At 45.0% G+C, this 22,326-nt stretch overlaps 1 protein-coding gene across 9 annotated transcripts in view; it reads right to left on the reverse strand.

Annotated features, from left to right (window-relative positions):
• Nucleotides 1–2,125: 2,125 nt before the first annotated feature.
• LOC122114492 overlaps nucleotides 2,126–22,326 on the reverse strand; it is a 45,441-nt gene continuing 25,240 nt past the window's right edge. For 6 of the 9 annotated variants that reach the window (XM_042687687.1, XM_042687693.1, XM_042687690.1 and 3 more), the window contains 3 exons: nucleotides 21,946–21,993; nucleotides 21,297–21,523; nucleotides 20,262–21,004 (listed from right to left, as the gene is read on the reverse strand). In XM_042687687.1, the coding sequence (XP_042543621.1) occupies nucleotides 20,289–21,004; nucleotides 21,297–21,523; nucleotides 21,946–21,993 (991 nt within the window). In that variant the 3' untranslated portion in view covers nucleotides 20,262–20,288. Of the gene's footprint in view, nucleotides 2,869–3,160; nucleotides 3,388–3,808; nucleotides 3,857–4,706; nucleotides 4,901–20,261; nucleotides 21,005–21,296; nucleotides 21,524–21,945; nucleotides 21,994–22,326 lie in introns of those variants that run through there. The other 3 variants (XM_042687688.1, XM_042687686.1, XM_042687689.1) reach the window with 3 other exon arrangements.

Genomic DNA, 22,326 nt, shown 5'->3' on the forward strand with positions numbered 1-22,326 from the left:
GATATCTAAGAGGGTTTTCCTATTCTTTCACAATTCACTACATAGTACCACATCATCCTGATCCGCATTTGGCTAGCTGGAATCTATTTGGTGTTTTATAAATCATTCCACATGCTCCCATAGAACATGAACAGCCACACCCCCACTCACCAATGGGTTATTCTACAGTTAAGCCAATAATATCTCCATACCATCTCCATGGTCAGCTGCATCATCTTTTCAAGTATAGCTGTATATGGTTTCAATAATGCACACATGGACCACCCACAACTAAACCATTTGCATAAATATCAAATGCTTTCATTCATGAAGAAAAAAATCTGCTTTGCTTTAACAAATATATTCAAAATGGTCCTTATCTCCAGAGCATTTTTGAAGAAAAAAAAAGGCAGAATGGAACCATGAAACTTGGAATATACGACTAGGAATTATCTCATTTAACTAAAAAGAAATAAGCCCTACCTTTAAACATATGGAAAACTCATTAAGCCATTGAGAAATGTGTGTAAACTGCATAGGTTCTTTGGCATGTCGGCACTGGGTCTTTAACTCAGTGCCTTAGCATTATTGCTGAGCTTTTCTGCTCAAGGCTAGTATCTACCCATTGAGCCAAACATCACTGGTCCATGAGACACATGGGATTAACATTCTAGGGTGTTTCACAAAAGAGAGTTACACAAAGTCTCAACAGAGGCTCATCTTAGTGACTCATTTTAGTGTTCAGGTTGAAGTAAGTAGAGATAGAAAAATACTACATGTCCTGATCCCCAGAGAGAAAAGACTCAGCCTTAGCATAGCAGCTGTTGTCTGCAGGCTTCTTTGCTGTTTTCTTATGCAGGTAGTGGGTCATGAATTTCCTGCTCTCACTTCACTTGTTCCTGCTCTTGGCTGGTGCTCTGCCACTTGAGCCTGACCCCAGTTCTTTCTTTTTGAGGGTTAATTAGAGATTATAACTTTCTAGTATGGAGAGCAATGAATCATTCAAACCCAGCATTGTGCCTATTTGACAAAATTGATGGCCAGGAGTTGATGTGTGAAGGTAAACTTCATTTTTTTCTTTTTCTTTTCTTTTCTTTTATTTGAGAACATACTGTACAGAGGGGTTACAATTACATGGGCAGGATAATGCATACATTTCTTACCAAGCATTGCAGCCTCCTCCTTTGTTTACCCTTCACTTCCCTTCCCAGCCTCTCCCCTCCCCCCCACCCAATCCTTCCCACCCTCCCCTGCCCCACACCGACATTGTAAAGCTCGTTCATTTTTTTCTATTTCATATCTGGACCTAATGTATAAGTCTGGCCTTTTTGCTTAAACTAATATATAATTTTCCCATTTCTATACATCTCTTTTCCCTTGGATTAAAGCTACCATTGCACACATTTCAGGTTTAGATGTCATTATCCTTTGTACCAGTAGTGGAGTTTGAACTCAGGGCCTTGAGCTTTTGCTTATTTCCTTGTTCAGTGCTTAAACATACAACTTGAGCCATGCTACAAGTTCCTGACTTTTGCTGACTCAGTGAATAAGTGTCTTTCATATTTGTCTATGGGGGCTGATTTGAACCTCCTTCCTGAGGAAGGACAGGGCAGTCTGGAAGATAGAATAATTGCGATGAGCCAGGACACCTGTCATGTCCTCTGAGTAAGTCCCTCTGAGTAAGTGCTCTTTCTTCTATTGATGATGGCTTTTACTTTTCAGTACACCTAGTGCCTATGTATTTTGTCAAATACTTTTCCCCCAAAGGAGCTATTCAATGTAATTTTCAGGTGAAATTTACTTACATATTTGCACAAAGCACAATGGGTGTGCATAAACACTTGAATTCACTGTTACAAGAAAGTCCCCTATAAATTACATTTAGTCTGACATTTGTCTCAATAGACAGAACAACTTTCAAGGACATCTGGTTTGCTATGTCCTAGAGCTTTAGTAGTGGCCTGATCACCTCATGCAGGCATGGGCTGGGTTCCTTGGCCCTCACAGTGCACTGAACTCTTCCCTCTATAGCCAGTAAGTGCTCTTGGACAGCTCCAGGTCACTCTGTCTTTTGCCCTTATTCAGGAACCATGTGTCTGGGACATCAGATTGTGCACGTAAAAAAAGCCAGAGTATTCAACATCCATAAATTTTACAACATAAACATATATCTTTAATAAATTGAGAAAAATAAAAAGAATGCAAATTTTACAACAATCAGGACAAAAAGAAAAAGAGAGATATCCCCAGGGAGAGGGGAGGGAAGCTCTAAGGCTAGGTCGGCTTCTAAGTTGCCTTCAAACATAAATTCTGCCTCAGAATCCTCCAAAGTATCTAGCTCCTCATGAAAGATAGGATTTGCTCCAGCAAAGGCTGGAGAGGCAGATTCTAATTTCTCAGTTGGAGATTGGTTCTGCTGCAGCAGGACAGATTTGTCCAGATGTTCAGTGAGGACAGATTCACTTTCCTGAGCTGCATCTAATGTTGGGACCTCACTCATTGGTTCCCCTGAGCACAGACGGGGGACATTTTCCATCAGTCCCACGTGTGCTACTCCCTCCAGCACGCCAGGAGGTGTGCTAATTTGACCCTTTTTGAGCTGATCTGGGCTGCCTGTGAAAGTCACAGGAAGACAATCGCTATTACCTTCTTCTTTCTTTGGGGTCCCTACAAGTTCAGCTCTGTTACATGTGGGGTTCAGAACCACTGTCTTATCCACAGGACTCACAACCTTTTGGGGCCTCACTGCAAATGCATTCAACCCCTCTACATGCACATGCATTGAGTAGTCCAGTGAGGGCTCCAGATCCCCATCCATCACCATCCTTGACATCACTGAGGGCTTCTTTCTTTGGAGGTCAGGAGAAGCTGCTCTATGGTGGCCAAAACCTGAGAAACAGAAATAGGTAAAGGAGTTTGGGAGTGGATTCTGGATGTTAAGGTGGAGTTCAATTTCCATGAGGCTCTAATGGAGGAAGCTGTACAAGTTTAGTTTGGACTGAACACTGATGAGAAGGTAAGGTCTTTCCCAAGAGTGGCTAAGCGCAAGTGCTTTCACCAATAGAACCAACACTGCCTGGCAGATAGTACCATAAAAAGACATTCTTACAACCTGGGGGGTAATAAGGGCTCTCAGGCAATTAGGCTCATCCCTGGAGGCCCAGGCGCCATCCCTACTCACAAGCTCTGAGGTGACCACACAGGGACTTCTTCCTCTGTTTCTTGGTCTCATTCTTCCTGCTCTCCTCCAGCTCATCCAGATGAACGTGGAGATTGAGGACCAGATCTGAGGAGGGCATGTGGAGCATGGCATAGTGGGTAAGTTCTTTCACCGGGTGTCGGTTCTGGGGCTCTCGGAAATCTGCAGGATAGCAGTCCATCCACATGGTGAAGATGGAACAAAGGGTGCTGTGGGCAGATTGGTGACAAGAAGAGTGAGTGTCTGCCCTCCCTATCCTGGGCCTCCTATAGCCCCTTTCTGCAAGGCTGCTATATGCACACTTGCATGCTGGGAAGCAGGAGGAGACTCCTGCAGGCAGAATGATCTTCACCACCCACGTCTAGAAGCTTTTGAAAGGTAATTCTCCAATATTCTTACTGTGATAGGTCACAAGAAGGAACTGATTTTGAACACACAGCCCTCCCTGTCATCCCTGAGAGTCCACAACCACACCACAGCTGTGTCCTCTGCCACCACTCCAACCCGAACCCTCTGCCCCTAGTGGAAAGCACAATGATGTGCAAATGAGAAATCTGCACTTTGAATCAGAAGCCTCAAAGATACCATTTTGAATGAAGGGGCCTTTTCTTTGTGCCACAGTCCACTTACTTCTTTATTTGTTCATCTTCCTCAGAGTTATGGCCCGGGAATCTGTACCTATGGGAGGACAGGAGGAAGTCACCTCTCAGCTTCTCGTTTTCTGCCCACACAGGACACATATGGGATGGGCTCATTCCCAGATGGGAATGGAATCTGACACATAAATATGTAAGATACAGTTCAGTGAAAATTCTGCTAAGAGACTTATATGCATTGGTCCAAGGTAAATGTGACAGTGCTCATGCCTCTAATCCTAGCTAATCAGGAGCATGAGATGTCAGGTGCACAGTCTGATCAGACATTAGTCAGTAAAAGTCTAAGGACATTAATTTTTAAAAGGCCAGAATTGCACCTATGGTTCAAATGCTGTAGTGGTAGCTCTGAGCACCAAAGAAACAGCACCATGACGCTGAGTTTAGGTTGAAGGACTGACACAGACACAAAAACATAAAAGCTTCAGGGGTTATAAATATGTAAAGCCAACATAATGCCTCCCTGAAATCTCTGAGTTGATTCAGCCTCCAGTTCACCCACCTCCCCACACCCCAGCCTTTCCTGGGTCTACATTATTCACAGACATCCAATTTGTAATGAAACCTTATTTACTCATGGGAAATGTGATTTCCTAGAACCTCACCTAGGGGAGGGCAGAAGTCGTGTGCCATGGGCACATGCCTGTAATCCTAGCCCCTCAGTAAGCAAGATTCTGAGGTTCCAGGAGCTTTTCTGGGAAATGTCCTGGGCAGACCACTACTAAGAAACTACGCAGGGTATGCACTTTCTTGTCTCATGTCAAGCTCCTGTGAGAAGACCCCCATGAAATCAACAGGTTCAGAGGGGTGCCAAGTATTCCACAACTCAGCCAGGAATAGCTGAACGGTCCCGGTTTTGAAGGGGGAACACTCACTTTTTGAACACAATATCCAGCACTTGCTCCATTGTTGCCCACTGTCTATAATTGTGGAGGAAGTTTCCAACATAGAAGAGATCGCCTTTCTGGTAGGCAGGGACCAGGTTCATCACCAACATGTCCAGCAGGCCTGCCTCCGGGCTCAATATATCGCATGGCACATTCAGGGTCAGGGCTGATGTATTAGCACACTAAGGCGAGACAAAGAATCAGAAAAAAACCATGGAAATGAGAACACTTCCAAATGAGTAATTGTGATAGAGTAGATTGAAAACTATGCAGACAGTATTATCTCAGTAAACCTAAATCACATAAGAAGGTTCTACTGTGGACCAGGTTGGGGTTAAGTAGGTTTTCTATCATGAGTATACCTTGCCTGAGTTGCCTTGTGATTTCCTAGGTTTCTTTTTGGACAAATCTCTGAGATGGTTGCTTCGTGGCTTGCCACTGATCCAGTGTCTACAGCTTTGACTGAGGCACCCATCCTTCTCTTGGCTGAGACCAGAGTCTCGAGACCTGCGAATACAGCACAAGAACATGTTTCTGGCTCCGGAGTCACAGGCCAAGTGAGCTGGCTTGAGCCAACTGTGAGTTACCGTGGCCTGCTATCAGGGTTCCATGTTCTATTCCATTGTGAAGGAGGCAGGGTCACCTGTCAGGGCCCAATGAGCTCTGCTGCTTCCTCACACAAGAAATATTCCCATCCACCCAATATTGCAATGTGTACATGTAGACAAGTTAACAGCACACCTTGTTTGTCCAATCCTCATCTGCTAGCCCTAGATTCTGGCTTGTTCTCAGCTTCCAGGAGTCACTCCTAGGTCACATTCATGCCCTATCTGTCACTATTCCTCTCATCTGGCTCAACTCATTTGATTTCTCAGGGCCTTCTTTCTGGCACATATTTTTGACATCTACATCCTAGGTCATTGTTGACTTTCTGTAGCCTAATCTGTTTGTCCTTGGAACCCCTCTGTGGTGTCTTCTCCAAAAAATGCAAATACTTAGAGATGGGAAAATCAAAGATGTATTGGAAAACATTCATTACACATATAATCAGCCATTTTTACAGGTGTTCATTTTTGTAACTGAGAAAATTATTTTTTATACTTGCAATATTTCATGGAGGCAAGCAGAGAAAGGAAGAGCTGCTGCATTGTCTTCTTATGATGACTAGGACTGGTTTTACTATAGCTTCGAAGGAATATAATATTTAAGGTAGAAACTGCTCCTTTCATTTTTACAAGCTAATCGTTTATATAGTTATTTGCATCTGAATTCTTTGCTTCTGTGTCCCATTATCTTTCTTCCTCCCTCAACACAAACGGGAAGAAGGAATTTCACACATTGCTGAGCTGTTGTCCAATCTCTGCATAGGAATTTAAGATACAATAGTTACACTGCTTTTGTGTGTGTGTGTGTGTGTGTGTGTGTGTGTGTGCGCACGCGTGCATTTGTGAGCTTGGACCTTTTGCCCTATCCCTGAGCATTTTTCCTCGAAGCTAGTGTTCTACCAGCTGAGACACAGATCTATTTTGAGCTTTTTGTAGTCAGTTGGAGATGAGAGATTCGTGGAACTTTCCGACCCAGCATGGACATTGCTCTTCTTCAGCCTCATCTTTCCTTGACTGTGGCAATGGCGGTTCAGTTTCTGGATTTCCCATCCAAGCACAGGCACAAGCCATCCTCCACTGCACGTCTCTTTGTGCCCCTGGCTACAAAGGTAGAACCTCTAAAACTCAGAACCAAATTTTCTGATTAATTAGGATCACGGGCCTGAGCTACATATGAACAGTTCATTACCTGCCCTCGCATATTTTTTGGGGGTTGGGGGATTGTTCGTGGGGCTTGAACTCTGGGCCTGGGCCCTGTCCCTCAGCTTTTCAGCTCAAAGCTAGGGCTCTACCACCTTGAGGCACAGGACCACTTCCGGTTTTCTGGGCACTTATTCGGAGATCAGAGTCTTATGGATGTTCCTGCCCCGGCTGACTTTCAGGTGCAGTCCTCAGATCTCAGCCTCTAGAGTAGCTAGGATTATAGGCGTGGGCCACCAGCACCCAGCACATGACCCCTTTTTGCAACAGCATTTTGCGAATTTAACTATATTGACTTGAGACAAATATATCAATAATTTCCCCAATAATGTGTTTATATTCATGTTTCTTTGTTTTTTGGTTTTTGGTTTTTTAAAATTCTGGTTGTGGGGCCTGAATTCTGGGCCTGGGCGCTGTCCTTCAGCACTTCACCTCAAGGCTAGCACTCTACCACTTCAGCAACAGCACCACTTCCGGCTATTTTCTTTTTGCTTATGTGGTGCTGAGTAATTGCACCTAGGGACTCATGCCTGAAAGGCAAGCGCTCTGGACTGAGCCACCTTCCCAGCTCTTGTATTAATGTTTTGTTAAACAATATATTCGAGACCCATAATATCATATGCCTGTCCTCCTTTAAAATACATTCAAATATATGTATTATCATATAGTATATTATGCCATATATATTATATATTATATGTAAATGACGTATATAGTAAATACAGAAAATAATCCCAATTCTAGAATTTAGCTTTTCCTGTCACAATGTTACCCAAGTCTTCTGTCAGACATGCAGATTTTCATCAACAATCTCCCTCGTTCATTGTCTTTTATTTCTTGAGTAAATGAGTCTTCTTTACCACCAATAGCTATACACAAACACGGTATGAACACAGTGTCTCTAGCTCAGGCCTATATTCTTTGCTAGTGAACAGAATGAGATCTGAGGATCGTGGTTCAAAGCCAGCTAGGTCAGGAAATGCTATCAAATTCTTATCTCTAGCTGTAACTCAAAGTGCTAGAGTGCTAGCCTTGAGTGAAAGAACTCAGGGACAGTGGCCAGCTTTTAAGTTCAAGCACCACCATTCGGCACACATGTCCCCTACACGCACACTCTTCACTCGGTCCCTTCCTAAACCCTCTGTACTCTTCACCGAACTGGTGATTGCCAGAGTTTCTGGATTTCCCACTCCAGCATGCCAACCAGCCATGTTCCCTCTGCACATGCACCTCTGCCACACTGCAAGGCCCAGGCCTCCTCTCAGAATTGATTGCCATGGGATAGAGAGCAGATGAAATTCAAGGACTCATAGAACTTGTGCTTCTAGACAGGGAGACTCAGAACTGTTCCTAACCTGGTATACAGAGACACATTGATCTGTTTGAGTAGAACAATGACAACATGGTCAAAATAAAATTTTGGCTACCCCAAAAGACACCCTTTTCCAAATACTGTTAAATATTCCTCAGATTTTCTTAAATGTTACATAAAAGTTCATCTATTTACATGTCAGAGGTAGTAGCTTTTGATATAATGAATGGGAAAAGGCAGCCAAAATAACTTCTTACAGGAAAAAATGCCTAGCCCAGGTAAGCTAATATGTGCAGCAAGCTCATTTCCAGCCCATTCTCCAAAAGCAGGCATGGGTCTTTTATTGTGTCATCTTGATCGCTTACAGTCCATGAAAACCCTCATGCAGACTTAGCAAATCTTCATGCAAACCCCAAAGCAAGGACCATTTTAAGAGCATAAAATTGCAGCACATATTTAACTCTTGCTTTAAAAATTTATATGTTCTCTATTTGCACAGTGCAGAATGGCTCATTGTTGGCAGAGAGCTTCAAACATCAACACATTTACCCGACTGGCTGGAAAGGGGAAGTTATCCCTAGTAAGAGAAGGGGCTTGAGATTCAAGAAGGACGAGTTTTCAAAGGTACTTGTTCTGATATAACACAGTTTTGTCTCTCATCATCAAGGGTCCTATTTCAGCACAGTCTGCTTCCTCCCACTCAGGCCCCATGTGCCCAGGATATCAGATTGGAGGTAGAAGAGACCACAGTTTTTTGTATTCAAAATTGTACAACATCATGTAAACATGGACATTTTAATACCATTAAAACTATAAATAGTAAATCATGAAAAAAAGTAAAATAGGCTTTGCTCAGGGAGGAGGGAGGCAAGATCTAACACTAGACCTTGTTCCAAGTTGCCTGCAGGCAGGAAGGCTAATTCAGAGTGCACAATGGAATCTACCACCACACATAAGGCAAGATGTTCTTCCTGAGTTCTCAACTGGACACTGGTTCCATAGGGTGTCCATAGAAATCAAAACCTATTGTGGCCCTTCTACAAATGAAAATAAGCACATTCCATCCACACGCTTGGGGCAGTGCAATGATGGCTCCAGATATCTACCTGTCATCACCATGGACATCACTGGGGGCTTCGTTAGCATGGGTTCAGGAGGGACTGCATTACGTTGACAAAAATCTGGGAATGGAAATAGGTACATGAGTATTAGAGTGAACTCTAGAAGTTCTGGTGTGACTCAACTGCCATGAGGATGTAATGGAGGCAGTTGTAGCATTTGAGTTGAGACTGAACTTTGATGAGAAGACAGGGCTTTTCCTCACCCATGGCTATGACTGAGTGCTTTCAAATTGAGAGTAGACATTGCCTCGCAGAGAATATCTATCAAAAGACACTTTGCAAAGCTGGGGAGTACTAAGAGCTCCCCGCCAATCACCAGCCTGGGAAGACCATCGCTAGGGGCCCTGTTTCCATCCCTATCACAAGCTCTCAGGAGGCTACACAAGGACTCCTCCCTCCCTTCCTTGTTCTGATTAGTCAGGGGCTCCTCCAAATGCTCTAAAGAACTTGTAAGTGGAGGAGCGGGTCTGAGGAGGCCATGTTGAGCATTTGATAGTGCATAAGTTCATTCAGATTGTTTCTGTTCTTGTGTGCATAAAAATCATCAGGGGCAAAGTCCTTCCACATGGGGAAGACAGAACAAAGGATGCTGTGGGCAGATTGGGGACAGGGAGAGTCAGAGGCCACCTTCCCCATCCTGAGTCTCCCATAGCTCCTTTCTGCCAGGACTCCTATGCTGTGGCTGTCCATCCTATACCCAGACTTGCATGTTGGGAAGGGGGAGTGGACTCCTCCAAGCAGGATGCCCCTCACCACCTACTTCTAGAAACTTCTGAAAGACAATTCTGCAAAATTCTCACTGTGATAGGCAATGAGAAGGTGGTTTCTCCACTGGATCTGACTTTGTGCACACAGCCCTCCCTGTCATCCCTGAGAGTCCACAACCACAGCACAGCTGTGTCCTCTGCCATCCACTCACATCCCAAGCCTCAGCCCCCTGCTGCAAACCACAAGTGGTGTGCAAAGGAGAACTTTGCACTTTGAGTCGGAAGCTCCAAAGTTCCCAGTTTCAAGGAAATCCCTTCCCTTGCTCCCAAAATCCACTTATATCTTAACTTGTTCATCTTCCTCACAGTTAGGATGGAGGGATCTATACCTGAGGGAAGAGAGGAGGAAGTCTCTTGTTCAGAGCTAACGGGAGGCCTATGGGGCTGGCTAATGCCCAGGTGAGAATATAAAATAGAAGGTACGGGAGATATGTCTATAATGGCCCGTGAAAATTTTAAGAGGCTTGAATGAGTGAGTCCAAAGTAAATGCTTCTGCCAGGTGCCGGTGGCTCACACCCCTAACCCGAGCCACATGGGAGGCTGAGATCTGAGCAGCACAGTTCTAACCAGACTGGGCAGGAAATAGCCAAGGAATTGTTATATCCATTAACCATCAAGAAGCCAGAAACAGGGCTGTGGCTCAAGTGATAGAGTGCTAAATTTGAGCACAACACTTCGGACAAATCCCACATCCTGAGTTCAAGTCGCAGGAGCAGCACCCAAAAACTAAAACTAAAAATAAGGAAGTGCTTCAGAGGTTTGTAAATGAGCAAGCCCAATATAATCTTTGCTCAAGCCTCAGTAGATACAGGGCTAGGCCACTGCTCTGAGCCCTTCTCAGGGTAAATTACTTCAAGGCCTCCAATGCACCTTCTGAAGCCTTATTTATCAATGATCAATGGGGTTTCCTAGGGCGTCAACTAAGTAAGTCCTGAAGTTGGTGGCTCTAGTTCATGCCTTTAATCCTAGCCGCTCCACACACATGCTCATCTTCAGTAAAATAGGAAAATTCTGGAAATGCAGGTAGAGTGTCAGTCTTCTCAGAAAAGAGAAATGTGCCTCAGGGAGTAGATGGATGGGAAAATAAACTGTCCACACTTGACACACAGAATCCTGGGTGCCCTAGTCCTAAGAATCTAGGTACGGTGTGCCCGACTATGTCTCCCTTTCCATGAGAGGACTCCAGGGAAACAAACAGGCTCATACAGGTGCCAAGTGTTCCCACCACGCAGCCAGGAAGGGCTGAGCAGCCCTGGACTTGAAGGGGGAATTGAGTGCACTTTTTGAGCAGAATAGCCAGTACTTGCTCCATTGTCCCACACAATCTGTCATTATGTGGGAAGTTTTGAATAAAGAAGAGATCACCTTTCTGGTGGGCAGAGACCAGGTTCATCACCAGCATCTCCACCAGGCCTGGATCTTGACTCCACACATTATAGGGCACATTCAGGTTTGGGCTGAATCACTCTCTCCCTAAGGTTTTAAAGAGAATGGATCTTTCTAACATGGAAATGAGAGCACACTTCAAGTTGAGTAACTGTGAGAGTGGAATGAAAACCACAGAGAAAGTGACTTATCACTATGGACTCTTAAAAGCACACAAGAAGGTCTCTTGACTATACCTTGCCTGAGCCGCCTTTTGTTTCCATTGATTCCTTGTTGGAAAAATGGGCTGAGGGGTTGGACTCGTGGCTAGACTTGGGTCTAGCTTATCCAGGCTTGAATGAAGCACCACCCCTGGATTTCCAGAGATCTTGGTCTCCTGAGCTTCCAAGACAACACATGAACATCTTTCTTGCTCCTCACTGGCTTTGAACCTCGACCCTCAGAGATCTTTGTCTTCCAAGTAGTTTGGTTCACACGTGTAAGCCTAATGAGCTCTTGGCTTTCAAGAGACTCTTATGTCCATTAACCCCAAGAATCCGGAAGTAGGTCAAGTGATAGGACAGCAGCCTTGAATGAAAAAGGTAAGGGACAAGACTCAGCGCTAATTTCAGCACAACCAGTCCAAAATACATGAACAATACAGGAGACAAATGAGCCACCAACAGGATGCGCTCCCACTGTTCTTGATACACGTACTTCTGAGTACATGGTAAATAGTAATCAATGTTACATGATCCCTTTGTTCACCAAACTACTAAATTCACCTCTGCCATACATGCCCACTCCACTTGAGGCAGAGAGCTCTAACAGAGATGGAATAGAAAAATGTCACAATTGACGTCACAAAGCTCACTTTACCAAGGTCCTGTGACCATCACTCAGGCCACTTCTACCCACATGCTGGTGGCTGCTGGTGACTGTGGGGAGAGGCTGGTTTCTGAAAGGAGTGTCCACAGACCCATGGAGAGGGCCCTGAACAGCTAGCAGAGGGGATGCACTCATTCCCACCCTCACTCACAAGTATTCATGGTGCAGCTGTTTTGCTGGGAAGCTTCTACACTAATGCTGTGTGTGTGTGTGTGTGTGTGTGTGTGTGTGTGTGTGTGTGTGTGTGTGTGTGTGTGTGTGTGTGTGTGTATCCATTTCCTGGCCTACAATATTGAGGATCCACGTAGGTGGCCCAAGCTCTAAAAGATAAATGATTTGGAGCAAAGTACTTGAACTTAGTGTAATTTTCCCCCTTAAGGGAATAGATGAAGCACTCACTATACCACTATGTGTGTAGTTTACACTCACTGTCAAGTAAATAAAACCACCTTTTTCATCATTAGAACACTTGGAAATGTGCCAGCTGATGTGGTGGTAGATAAGGCTATGGTGTGCCAGAAAATATGTTAAAAGAAACTCTACTTTAACTTATTAGAGATACATACAAATGTGAAAATATATTCTGCCTACTTGTATACATGGGGCTAGAAAACACACACATATTTCCTCGCTCTGTTGAAGAACTGATGCCTCAAGAGCAGGGACAATATTTGGTGCTAACAGCCTCACTTAGAATGGCATTTTCCAATATAAGAAATTGTCACCACTGGTGAAGAAAGTATTGTTACTACCTCTAGATGGAAAGGAATCCAATTAACATGTATAAACATAAAAACCTGTAATGTCACAAAGAAACTGGCAAACAGGAAATCACAATCATGCCACAAGCAACACAGATGCGGTAACCTGTGCAGTTAAAAATGCTACTGCGGAAACCTTACACAAGTAAAAACTATAAAAATGAGATAAAATAACACAAATACTGTGCAAAGAAAATTAAATGAAAATAATACCTGCATCAGTGATGTGTGTGTGTGTGTGTGTGTGTGTGTGTGTGTGTGTGTGTGTATGTGCAAGCAATGGCACTGGGGCTTGAGTTCAGGGCTTCTGCTCACACATGGATTTTCAGGGGAGTGGTGCTTTGCCATGCCTGCAGTCCCGAACTTTGGCTGCTTAACTGATGATACAGTTTCATGGGCTCCTCTGCCCAGTTAGACTGGGAAGTCCTATGATCGCAGCCTCTTGCAAAGCTTGAATTACAGATCTCAGCCACTGAAATCCCCTTTAGAATTAACATATGCTAATAACAGATTTTAAAATATGTCACCAACATTACCAAGTACTGGAACTTAGTGTATTTTTCCCCCTTAAGGGAATAGATGAAGCACTCAATATACCACTATGTGTGTAGTTTACACTCACTGTCAAGTAAATGAAACCACCTTTTTCATTGTTAGAACACTTGGAAATGACTGAATGAATAGTACAGACTAGGGGAAATTTTGGTTTGGTATTGTGTATTTCCAAATGAACTTTTCAGATACTTTAGTACACAAGCACATGGAGCATAATATCTGACATGTTAAAAATGTACAACTAGCCAGCTAGCTGCTGGTGGCTCACATCTTTAATCCAGGCTACTCAGGAGGCTGAGGTCTAAGGAATGAGATTGGAAGCAAATCAGGACTGGAAAGTCCATGGACTCTCATGTCCAATTAAAGATCAAAACCCACAAGTGGTGCAGTGGCTCAAGTGGTAGAGCATTAGACTTGAGCAAAAAAGCTCCATGATAGCTGACACTCTCTGAATTCAATCCCTAACACTGGCACAAAACACAAAATGGTCTAGGTTTTTTCTTTGTTTAGTTTTCTATTTCTACCAGTTCTGGGGTTTGGACTAAGGGCCTGGGCTCTATTCCAGAGGCTCTCTGTGCTCAAGGCTACAGCTCTACCACTTGAGCCACAGCACCACTCCTGGTTTTCTGATGGTGTTCGGGAGACAAGTGTCTCATGGAGTTTCCTGCTCAGGCTGACTTTGAACCATAATCCTCAGATTTCAGCCTCCTGAGTGGCTAGGATTATAGGCATGAGACACCAGCGTCCAGAAATGGCTAATTTACAAGAAGCTCAAAAAATCTGGAAATGAAACCAACAAAGCAGTTTGTAAGGTGCCAGTGGGTCAGGGCTATAATCATATTCACTCAAGAGCCCAGGATCTCAGAATCTCACTTCAGTTCCAATTCAGGCAGGAAAGCCTGTGAGTCTCTGACTCCCAATCAAGAAAACTGCAGGGCATCTATGGGAAAAGTGATGGAGCCCTAACCTTGAGCAAAAACACTCCAAGACAGCACCCAGTCCTTGCGTTCAAATCCCTGGCCAAAAAACACATTGTTTTAAAAAGCGGTTTTACTTCCAACATAGGTTCATTTCCAACAGAGAGACTTGGGAGCCTCATTGTTGCAAGGGGTCATCCTGTGATCATGTTTCACCATTTTGTTATAAGCCTTCCCCTCCCCAAGTAGAGAAATGTATATACAGATGCAAGGTACAAGAATCAAATCCAGTGAAAATAGGGATGTACCATACAAAAGAAACTAAGAAAAAAATCTCATGGTTCACTAAGAACAACAAAGAAAAACCTCTTGTGTCTGAATCTTGGGCCTCATTTTGCCTAGCATCTTGTTTTTGTTGTTGCTGTCCTTACTCGTTTTTAGTTTTATTTTGGAGTTTCACTAGGAATGCAATTTTCAATCGGGTATTTGCTTTTGTTTATTCAGCTCACTCAGGCACCCAGCCCAGTCACCCCAATATCAACCCTAAACCTCTGAGTGGGCATTCCCAGCACACCAACCACCAAAGCTAGCTATGCATGTGATGGACTTACCTTGCATGGCTCACCCGCGGTACTGTTCTCAAACCGCGGTGAAGCCCCACGAAATGAACATCTTCCCACCAGCTCAAGGGTCGTGGCTCCCTTCCTTCCAGCTCACTCTCATCCACAACTGCACAGTCATGCCAAGTAGCCGGCTTGGGCAGCAAAGTCTGTGAGGCTTCTATCTCCAGAAAACCAACAGAAATCTGGAGGCAGAACTGTGATCCAAGTGGTAGGGTGGCAGCCCTGAGGAGGGGAAAGGAGAGGGGAGAGTCAGGGAGGACACCAAGGCCTTGAGTTCAAGTCCCAGCACTGGCACACACACACATTACAAGTGGAAATAACAAGGCGGGAAAGCTAAGGCATTCGATGACCCTTACTGGCAATACACCCACCATCACCCTGAAACACTCCCTGGACCCCAGGGAAGCCGTTCCTCCAAACCTCCGTGTCCCCTCCAGACCAGCCAGACACCTAAGGGACTCACCTCAGACAAAGCCCGCCGCCCTTCCTCCCAGCAGCACACCTGCGCAAACCCCACTGCTTCCTGCACCCCGTGTGCTGGGGTCTGGCCGTCCTGCAGGCTCCACGCCAGGCAAGGGGAATTTTTGCTTTGGTGTTGTGTATTTCCAAGAGAATTTTTCAGAGACTTTAGTACACAAGCACATGGAGCATAATATCTTACATGTTAAAAATGTAGTACTAGGGCTGAGAAGTTGGCTCAGTGGTAGAGTGCTTGCCTTGTATGCATGAGCCCCTGCTTTGATTACTCAGAATCACATGAGCAAAAAAAGCCAGAAGTGGTGCTGTGCCTCAAGTGGAAGGACATTGAGGGACATCGCCCAGGCACAGAGATCAGCTCCCACAAATGACAAAAAAAAACGTATTACTAGCCACCTAGTTGGTGGTGGCTCAGATCTTTAATCCAGAACACTTAGTAGGCTGAGATCTAAGGAATGAAATTGGAAGCCAATCAGGACTGGAAAGTCCCTGGACTCTCATATCCAATTAACCATCAAAACCCACAAGTGCTGCAGTGGATCAAGTGGTAGAGCATTAACCATGGGCAAAAATGCTCAGTGATAGTCTCCACTCTCTGAATTCAAGCCCCAACACTGGCACAAACACAAATTGGTCTGGGTTTTGTGTTTGTTTAGTTATGTTTGTCCACCAGTCTTGGGGCTTGAACTCAGGGCCTGGGATTTATTACTGAGTCTCTCTGTGCTCAAGGCTACATCTCTACAACTTGAGCCCCAGCACCACTTCTAGTTTTCTGATGTTCTGGAGATAAGTGTCTCATGGACTTTTCTGCCCAGGCTATCTTGGAACCATAATTCTCAGATCTCTGCCTTGCAAGTAGTTACTATTATAGAAATTAGCCACCAGGGCCCAGAAATGCCTAATTTACCAAAAGCTCAAAATTTTTGGAAATGAAAAAGAAACCATTTTGTAAGGTGCCATTGGGTCAGGGCTTTAATCATATTTAAGAGCCCAGGAACTCAGAAACTCAGTTTAGAGCCAGTTCAGGCAGAAAGCCTATGAGTCTCTGACTTCCAATTGACTATCAAGAAAACTGGAAGTGATCTATGGGAAAAGTGATGGAGCCCTAACCTTGAGCAAAAACACTCCAAGACAACACCCAGTCCTTCAGCTCAAATCCCTGGGTGAAAAAAAGAAACAACTCATTTTTTTAAAAAAAAGCAGTTTTATTTCGAATATAAGTTCATTTCCAACCTACTGTCTTGTGAGTCTCATTGCTACAAAGGGTAAATTAGTTTTTTTGGTTTTTTTTTTGGGGGGGGGAGTGGACTGGTTATGGGGCCTGCACTCTGGGCCTGGGTGCTGTCCCTCAGCTCTGCAGCTCAAGACTAGTGCTCTACCACTTGAGCCACAGCGCCACTTCCGGCTTTTTTCTTCTTGCTGATGTGTTGCTGACGAATTGAACCCAGGGCATCATGGATGCAAAGCAAGCGCTCTACCACTGAGCCACCTTCCCAGCCCCCAATGGGTCAATTTGTTATACCCCTTCCACTCCAGATATTAGATAAACGTATATACAAGATGCAAGGTACCAAAATCAAATACAGTGACAACAGGGATGTACCATGCAAAGAAAACAAAGAAAATCATCCCATGGTACATTAAAAACGACAACAAAGAAAAACCCCTTGTGTCCATATCTTGGCACTCATTTTGAATAGCATCATTGTTGTTGTTGTTTGTACACTTTTGTTAATTTCAGATTACAAATTCACTAGGATTTTCAATCCCGGTATTTGTTTTTGTTTTTTCAACTCACTCTGGCACCCAGCCCAGTCACCCCAATGTCAACCCTGAACCTCTGAGTGGGCATTCCCAGCACACCAACTACCAAAGCCAGCTATGCATGTGATGGACTTTCCTTACACGGCTCACCCGCGGTACTGATCTCAAACCGCAGTGAAGCCCCACGAAATGAACATCTTCCCACCAGCCCAAGGGTCGCGGCTCCCTTCCTTCCAGCTCACTCTCATCCACAACTGCACTGTCAGGCTAAAGAGCCGGCTTGGGCAGCAAAGTCTGTGAGGCTTCTATCTCCAGAAAACCAACAGAAATCTGGAGGCAGAACTGTGATCCAAGTGGTAGAGTGGCAGCCCTGAGGAGGGGAAAGGAGGGGGGAGAGTCAGGGAGGACACCAAGGCCTTGAGTTCAAGTCCCAGGACTGACACACACGCACATTACAAGAGGACATAACAAGGAGGGAAAGCTAAGGCATTGGATGACCCTTACTGGCAATACACCACCATCACCCCGAAACACTAACCGGACCCCAGGAAAGCCGTTCCTCCAAACCTCCGTGTCCCCTCCAGACCAGCCAGACACCTAAGGGACTCACCTCAGACAAAGCCCGCCGCCCTTCCTCCCAGCAGCACACCTGCGCAAACCCCACTGCTTCCTGCACCCCGTGTGCTGGGGTCTGGCCGTCCTGCAGGCTCCACGCCGGGCAAGGCACGGGAGGATCCGCTGCCCGGCCTGACAGCAACCATGGCGGAGCCAGGCGCCAAAAGACCGCGGAGGCCGCACGGGGCGGCACAGCCAGGCCCCAGCCCCAGAAAGGACGTCCACAAGTTCCCGCTGCACACAAGGCCTTGCGGGCTTTCCTGAGAGGCCTCCCTTCCCCACGGCGGCCCTTCCTCATCGCTTCCCCCAGGACAGCACCTCAGCGCCAACTTCTCTGCTCCAGACCCCTGTCTCTCCCAGAAACTGCAATGGCGGTCCGGGAGGGGCTGGATTGCCAGTCTGAGCACGCGCACCAGCCGTCCTCCCACTGCGCATGTCCATATGCTGCTTCAGAGGGGCTCAGGCCTGGTCTCAAAATCTAAGGCCCTGGGGTTAAGAGTCCCTGAAACTCAGAACCCAGATTCCTAAATCACAAAGATCACAGGCCTGTGACTCAGATGGCCAGCTCACAGCGCCTTTTTCATACAGAGTTTGCTGAATTCACTTATGTTCACTTTATAGATACACACACACACTCAAATATATATTAATCTATTTTTAATCAATGGTATATTTACACAGAACTATAAGCATTTTTGCTCAAGAATGTTTTAGTACGCAGGTATTATTCTGTGACTTGGGACTTGCCCTGGGCTCTTTGTTTACAATTATTTTTCAGACCAACTGTTGAGTTTTGGCCTCCGGCTGGTATTCAATTTCAAGTTCCTCATTTCTGTCTTCCCAGTAGCTCTCATTGATTAGAAGTGGGCAGCTCTACCACCAGATTAACAAAACAACAATTATATAAATAGAATAGTTCTTGAAACGCCAGTAGAAATGCAGAAGTCATGCACCCTATCTCGGAGGTAGGCAGGATGGAGAGCTAACATTTTATATAAACTTGAATCCCTAGACTCAGATTGTAAAGCTAATTGTGTAGTACTTCAGTAGCTTGTATATGTCTGGATTCCAGACTCAAACAACAACAAACAACACTCCAGGATCTTCAATTTTCTCAGGCTGACAAAATTCTTGTCATGTCACATTGAAGTCAGGCTTCAAACCTTTGCTATGAAACATTTATGTGATTTCTTAGAAAATCAGGTTTAAAAAAGATTCCTTGACTGGATGCGGTGGATCTCGCCTGTACTGGTAGCTAGTTGGGAGTCTAAATCTGAGGATCATGGTTCAAAGCCAGATCAGTCAGGAAAGTCCATGAGACTCTTCTCTCCAATTAAGCACCAAAAAATGGAAGGGGAGCTGTGACTCTAAGTGGAAGAGCATTAGCCTTGTGCAAAAAAAGCTCAGAGACAGTGCCCACAACATGAGTTCAAACTCCACAACCAAACAGAGAGAGAAAAAGCGAGAGACAGAGACAGACAGAAAAAGAGCCCAGAGACAGAGAGAGACAGAAACAGACAGACATTGACAGAAATAGAGACAGAGACAGACAAACACAGAAAGAGACAGGAAGACTGAGAAATCACTGACAACTCCATTTAGAAAAATGTATATGGATATCTAAGATGTATATCCTATTCTTCCACAATTCGCTACATAGTACCACCTCATCCTGATCCACATTTGGCTACCTGGAATCGATTTGGTGTTTCATAAATTATTCCACATGCTCCCATAGAACATAAACAGACCCACACCTACTCACCAATTGTTTATAAGTCTGGGCTTTTTGCTTATATATGTAATATTCCCATTTGTATGTTTTTGTTTCCGTGGTTTAAAGCTACAATTGCCCACATTTCATGTCTAGATGTTTCATCTTTTGTGCCAGTAGTGGAATTTCAACTCAGGGCCTTGAGCTCTTGCGTATTTTTTGTTCAATGCTTAAAGATGTAACTTGAGCCATGCTATGAGTTCCTGACTTTAGCTGGCTCATTGGAGAAGTCTTTCAGAGTTGTCTACAGGGGCTGATTTGAACCTTGAGGAAGTATAGGGCATTCTTGAAGCTACAATTATTGAGATGGGCCAGGACACCTGGCATGTCTTTGTCCCTCTGGCTAAGTCTTCTGTCTTCTATTGATGATGGCTTTTACCTATTTCCTATGTATTTTGTCAAATACTTTTCCCCCAAAGTAAATTTTTGGTGGTATTTGGAGGTGAAATGTCCTTACATATTTGCACAGAGCAAAATGGGGGAGTGTACTGACTTGAATTCACTAATGGAAGAAAGTCCCCCGTACAGAACATTTAGTCTGGCATTTGTCTCAATAGACAGAACAACTTTGAAGGACATCTGGTTTGCTATGTCCTAGAGCTTTAGTAGTGGCCTGATCACCCCATGCAGGCATGGGCTGGGTTCCTTGGCCCTCACAGTGCACTGAACACTTCCCTCTATAGCCAGTAAGTGATCTTGGACAGATCCAGGTCACTCTGTCTTTTGCCCTTACTCAGGAACTATGTGTCTGGGACATCAGATTGTACACGTAAAAAAAGCCAGAGTATTCAACATCCATAAATTTTACAACATAAACATATATCTTTAATAAATTGAGAAGAATAAAAAGAATGCAAATTTTACAACAATCAGGACAAAAAGAAAAAGAGAGATATCCCCAGGGAGAGGGGAGGGAAGCTCTAAGGCTAGGTCGGCTTCTAAGTTGCCTTCAAACATAAATTCTGCCTCAGAATCCTCCAAAGTATCTAGCTCCTCATGAAAGATAGGATTTGCTCCAGCAAAGGCTGGAGAGGCAGATTCTAATTTCTCAGTTGGAGATTGGTTCTGCTGCAGCAGGACAGATTTGTCCAGATGTTCAGTGAGGACAGATTCACTTTCCTGAGCTTCATCTAATGTTGGGACCTCACTCATTGGTTCCCCTGAGCACTGACTGGGGACATTTTCCATCAGCCCCACGTGTGCTACTCCCTCCAGCACGCCAGGAGGCGTGCTGATTTGACCCTTTTTGAGCTGATCTGGGCTGCCTGTGAAAGTCACAGGAAGACAATCACTATTACCTTCTTCTTTCTTTGGGGTCCCTACAAGTTCAGCTCTGTCACATGTGGGCTTCAGAACCACTGTCTTATCCACAGGACTCACAACCTTTTGGGGCCTCACTGCAAATGCATTCAACCCCTCTACATGCACATGCATTGTGTAGTCCAGGGATGGCTCCAGATCCCCATCCATCACCATCCTTGACATCACCGAGGGCTTCTTCCTTGGGAGGTCAGGAGAAGCTGCTCTATGGCGGCCAAGGCCTGAGAAACAGAAATAGGTAAAGGAGTTTGAGAGTGGATTCTGGATGTTCAGGTGGAGTTCAATTTCCATGAGGCTCTAATGGAGGAAGCTGTACAAGTTTACTTTGGACTGAACACTGATGAGAAGGTAAGGTCTTTCCCAAGAGTGGCTAAGCGCAAGTGCTTTCACCAATAGAACCAACACTGCCTGGCAGAAAATATCATGAAAAGACATTCTTACAACCTGGGGGGTAATAAGGGCTCTCAGGCAATTAGGCTCATCCCTAGAGACCCAGGCGCCATCCCTACTCACAAGCTCTGAGGTGACCACACAGGGACTTCTTCCTCTCTCTCTTGGTCTCATTCTTCCCGCTCTCCTCCAGCTCATCCAGATGAACATGGAGATTGAGGACCAGATCTGAGGAGGGCATGTGGAGCATGGCATAGTGGGTAAGTTCTTTCACCGGGTGTCGGTTCTGAGGCTCTCGGAAATCAGCAGGATAGCAGTCCATCCACATGGTGAAGATGGAACAAAGGCTGCTGTGGGCAGATTGGTGACAAGAAGAGTGAGTGCCTGCCCTCCCTATCCTGGGCCTCCCATAGCCTCTTTCTGCAAGGCTGCTATATGCACACTTGCATGCTGGGAAGCAGGAGGAGACTCCTGCAGGCAGAATGATCTTCACCAGCCATGACTAGAAGCTTCTGAAAGATAATTCTACAATATTCTCACTGTGATAGGTCACAAGAAGGAACTGATTTTGTACACACAGCCCTCCCTGTCATCCCTGAGAGTCCACAACCACAACACAGCTGTGTCCTCTGCTACCACTCCAACCCCAACCCTCTGCCCCTAGTGGAAAGCACAAGTGATGTGCAAATGAGAAATCTGCTCTCTGAATCAGAAGCCTCAAAGATACCATTTTGAATGAAGGGGCCTTTTCTTTGTGCCACAGTCCACTTACTTCTTTATTTGTTCATCTTCCTCAGAGTTACGGCCCGGGAATCTGTACCTATGGGAGGACAGGAGGAAGTCACCTCTCAGCTTCTCCTTTTCTGCCCACACAGGACACATATGGGATGGGCTCATTCCCAGATGGGAATGGAATCTGACACATAAATAAGTAAGATACAGTTCAGTGAAAATTCTGCTAAGAGACTTATATGCATTGGTCCAAGGTAAATGTGACAGTGCTCATGCCTCTAATCCTAGCTAATCAGGAGCATGAGATCTCAGGTGCACAGTCTGATCAGACATTAGTCAGTAAAAGTCTAAGGACATTAATTTTTAAAAGGCCAGAATTGCACCTATGGTTCAAATGCTGTAGTGGTAGCTCTGAGCACCA

Source organism: Dipodomys spectabilis, unplaced genomic scaffold (assembly GCF_019054845.1).
Source record: "Dipodomys spectabilis isolate Male_0828 unplaced genomic scaffold, ASM1905484v1 ptg000108l, whole genome shotgun sequence".
NCBI classification, from domain to species: domain Eukaryota; kingdom Metazoa; phylum Chordata; class Mammalia; order Rodentia; family Heteromyidae; genus Dipodomys; species Dipodomys spectabilis.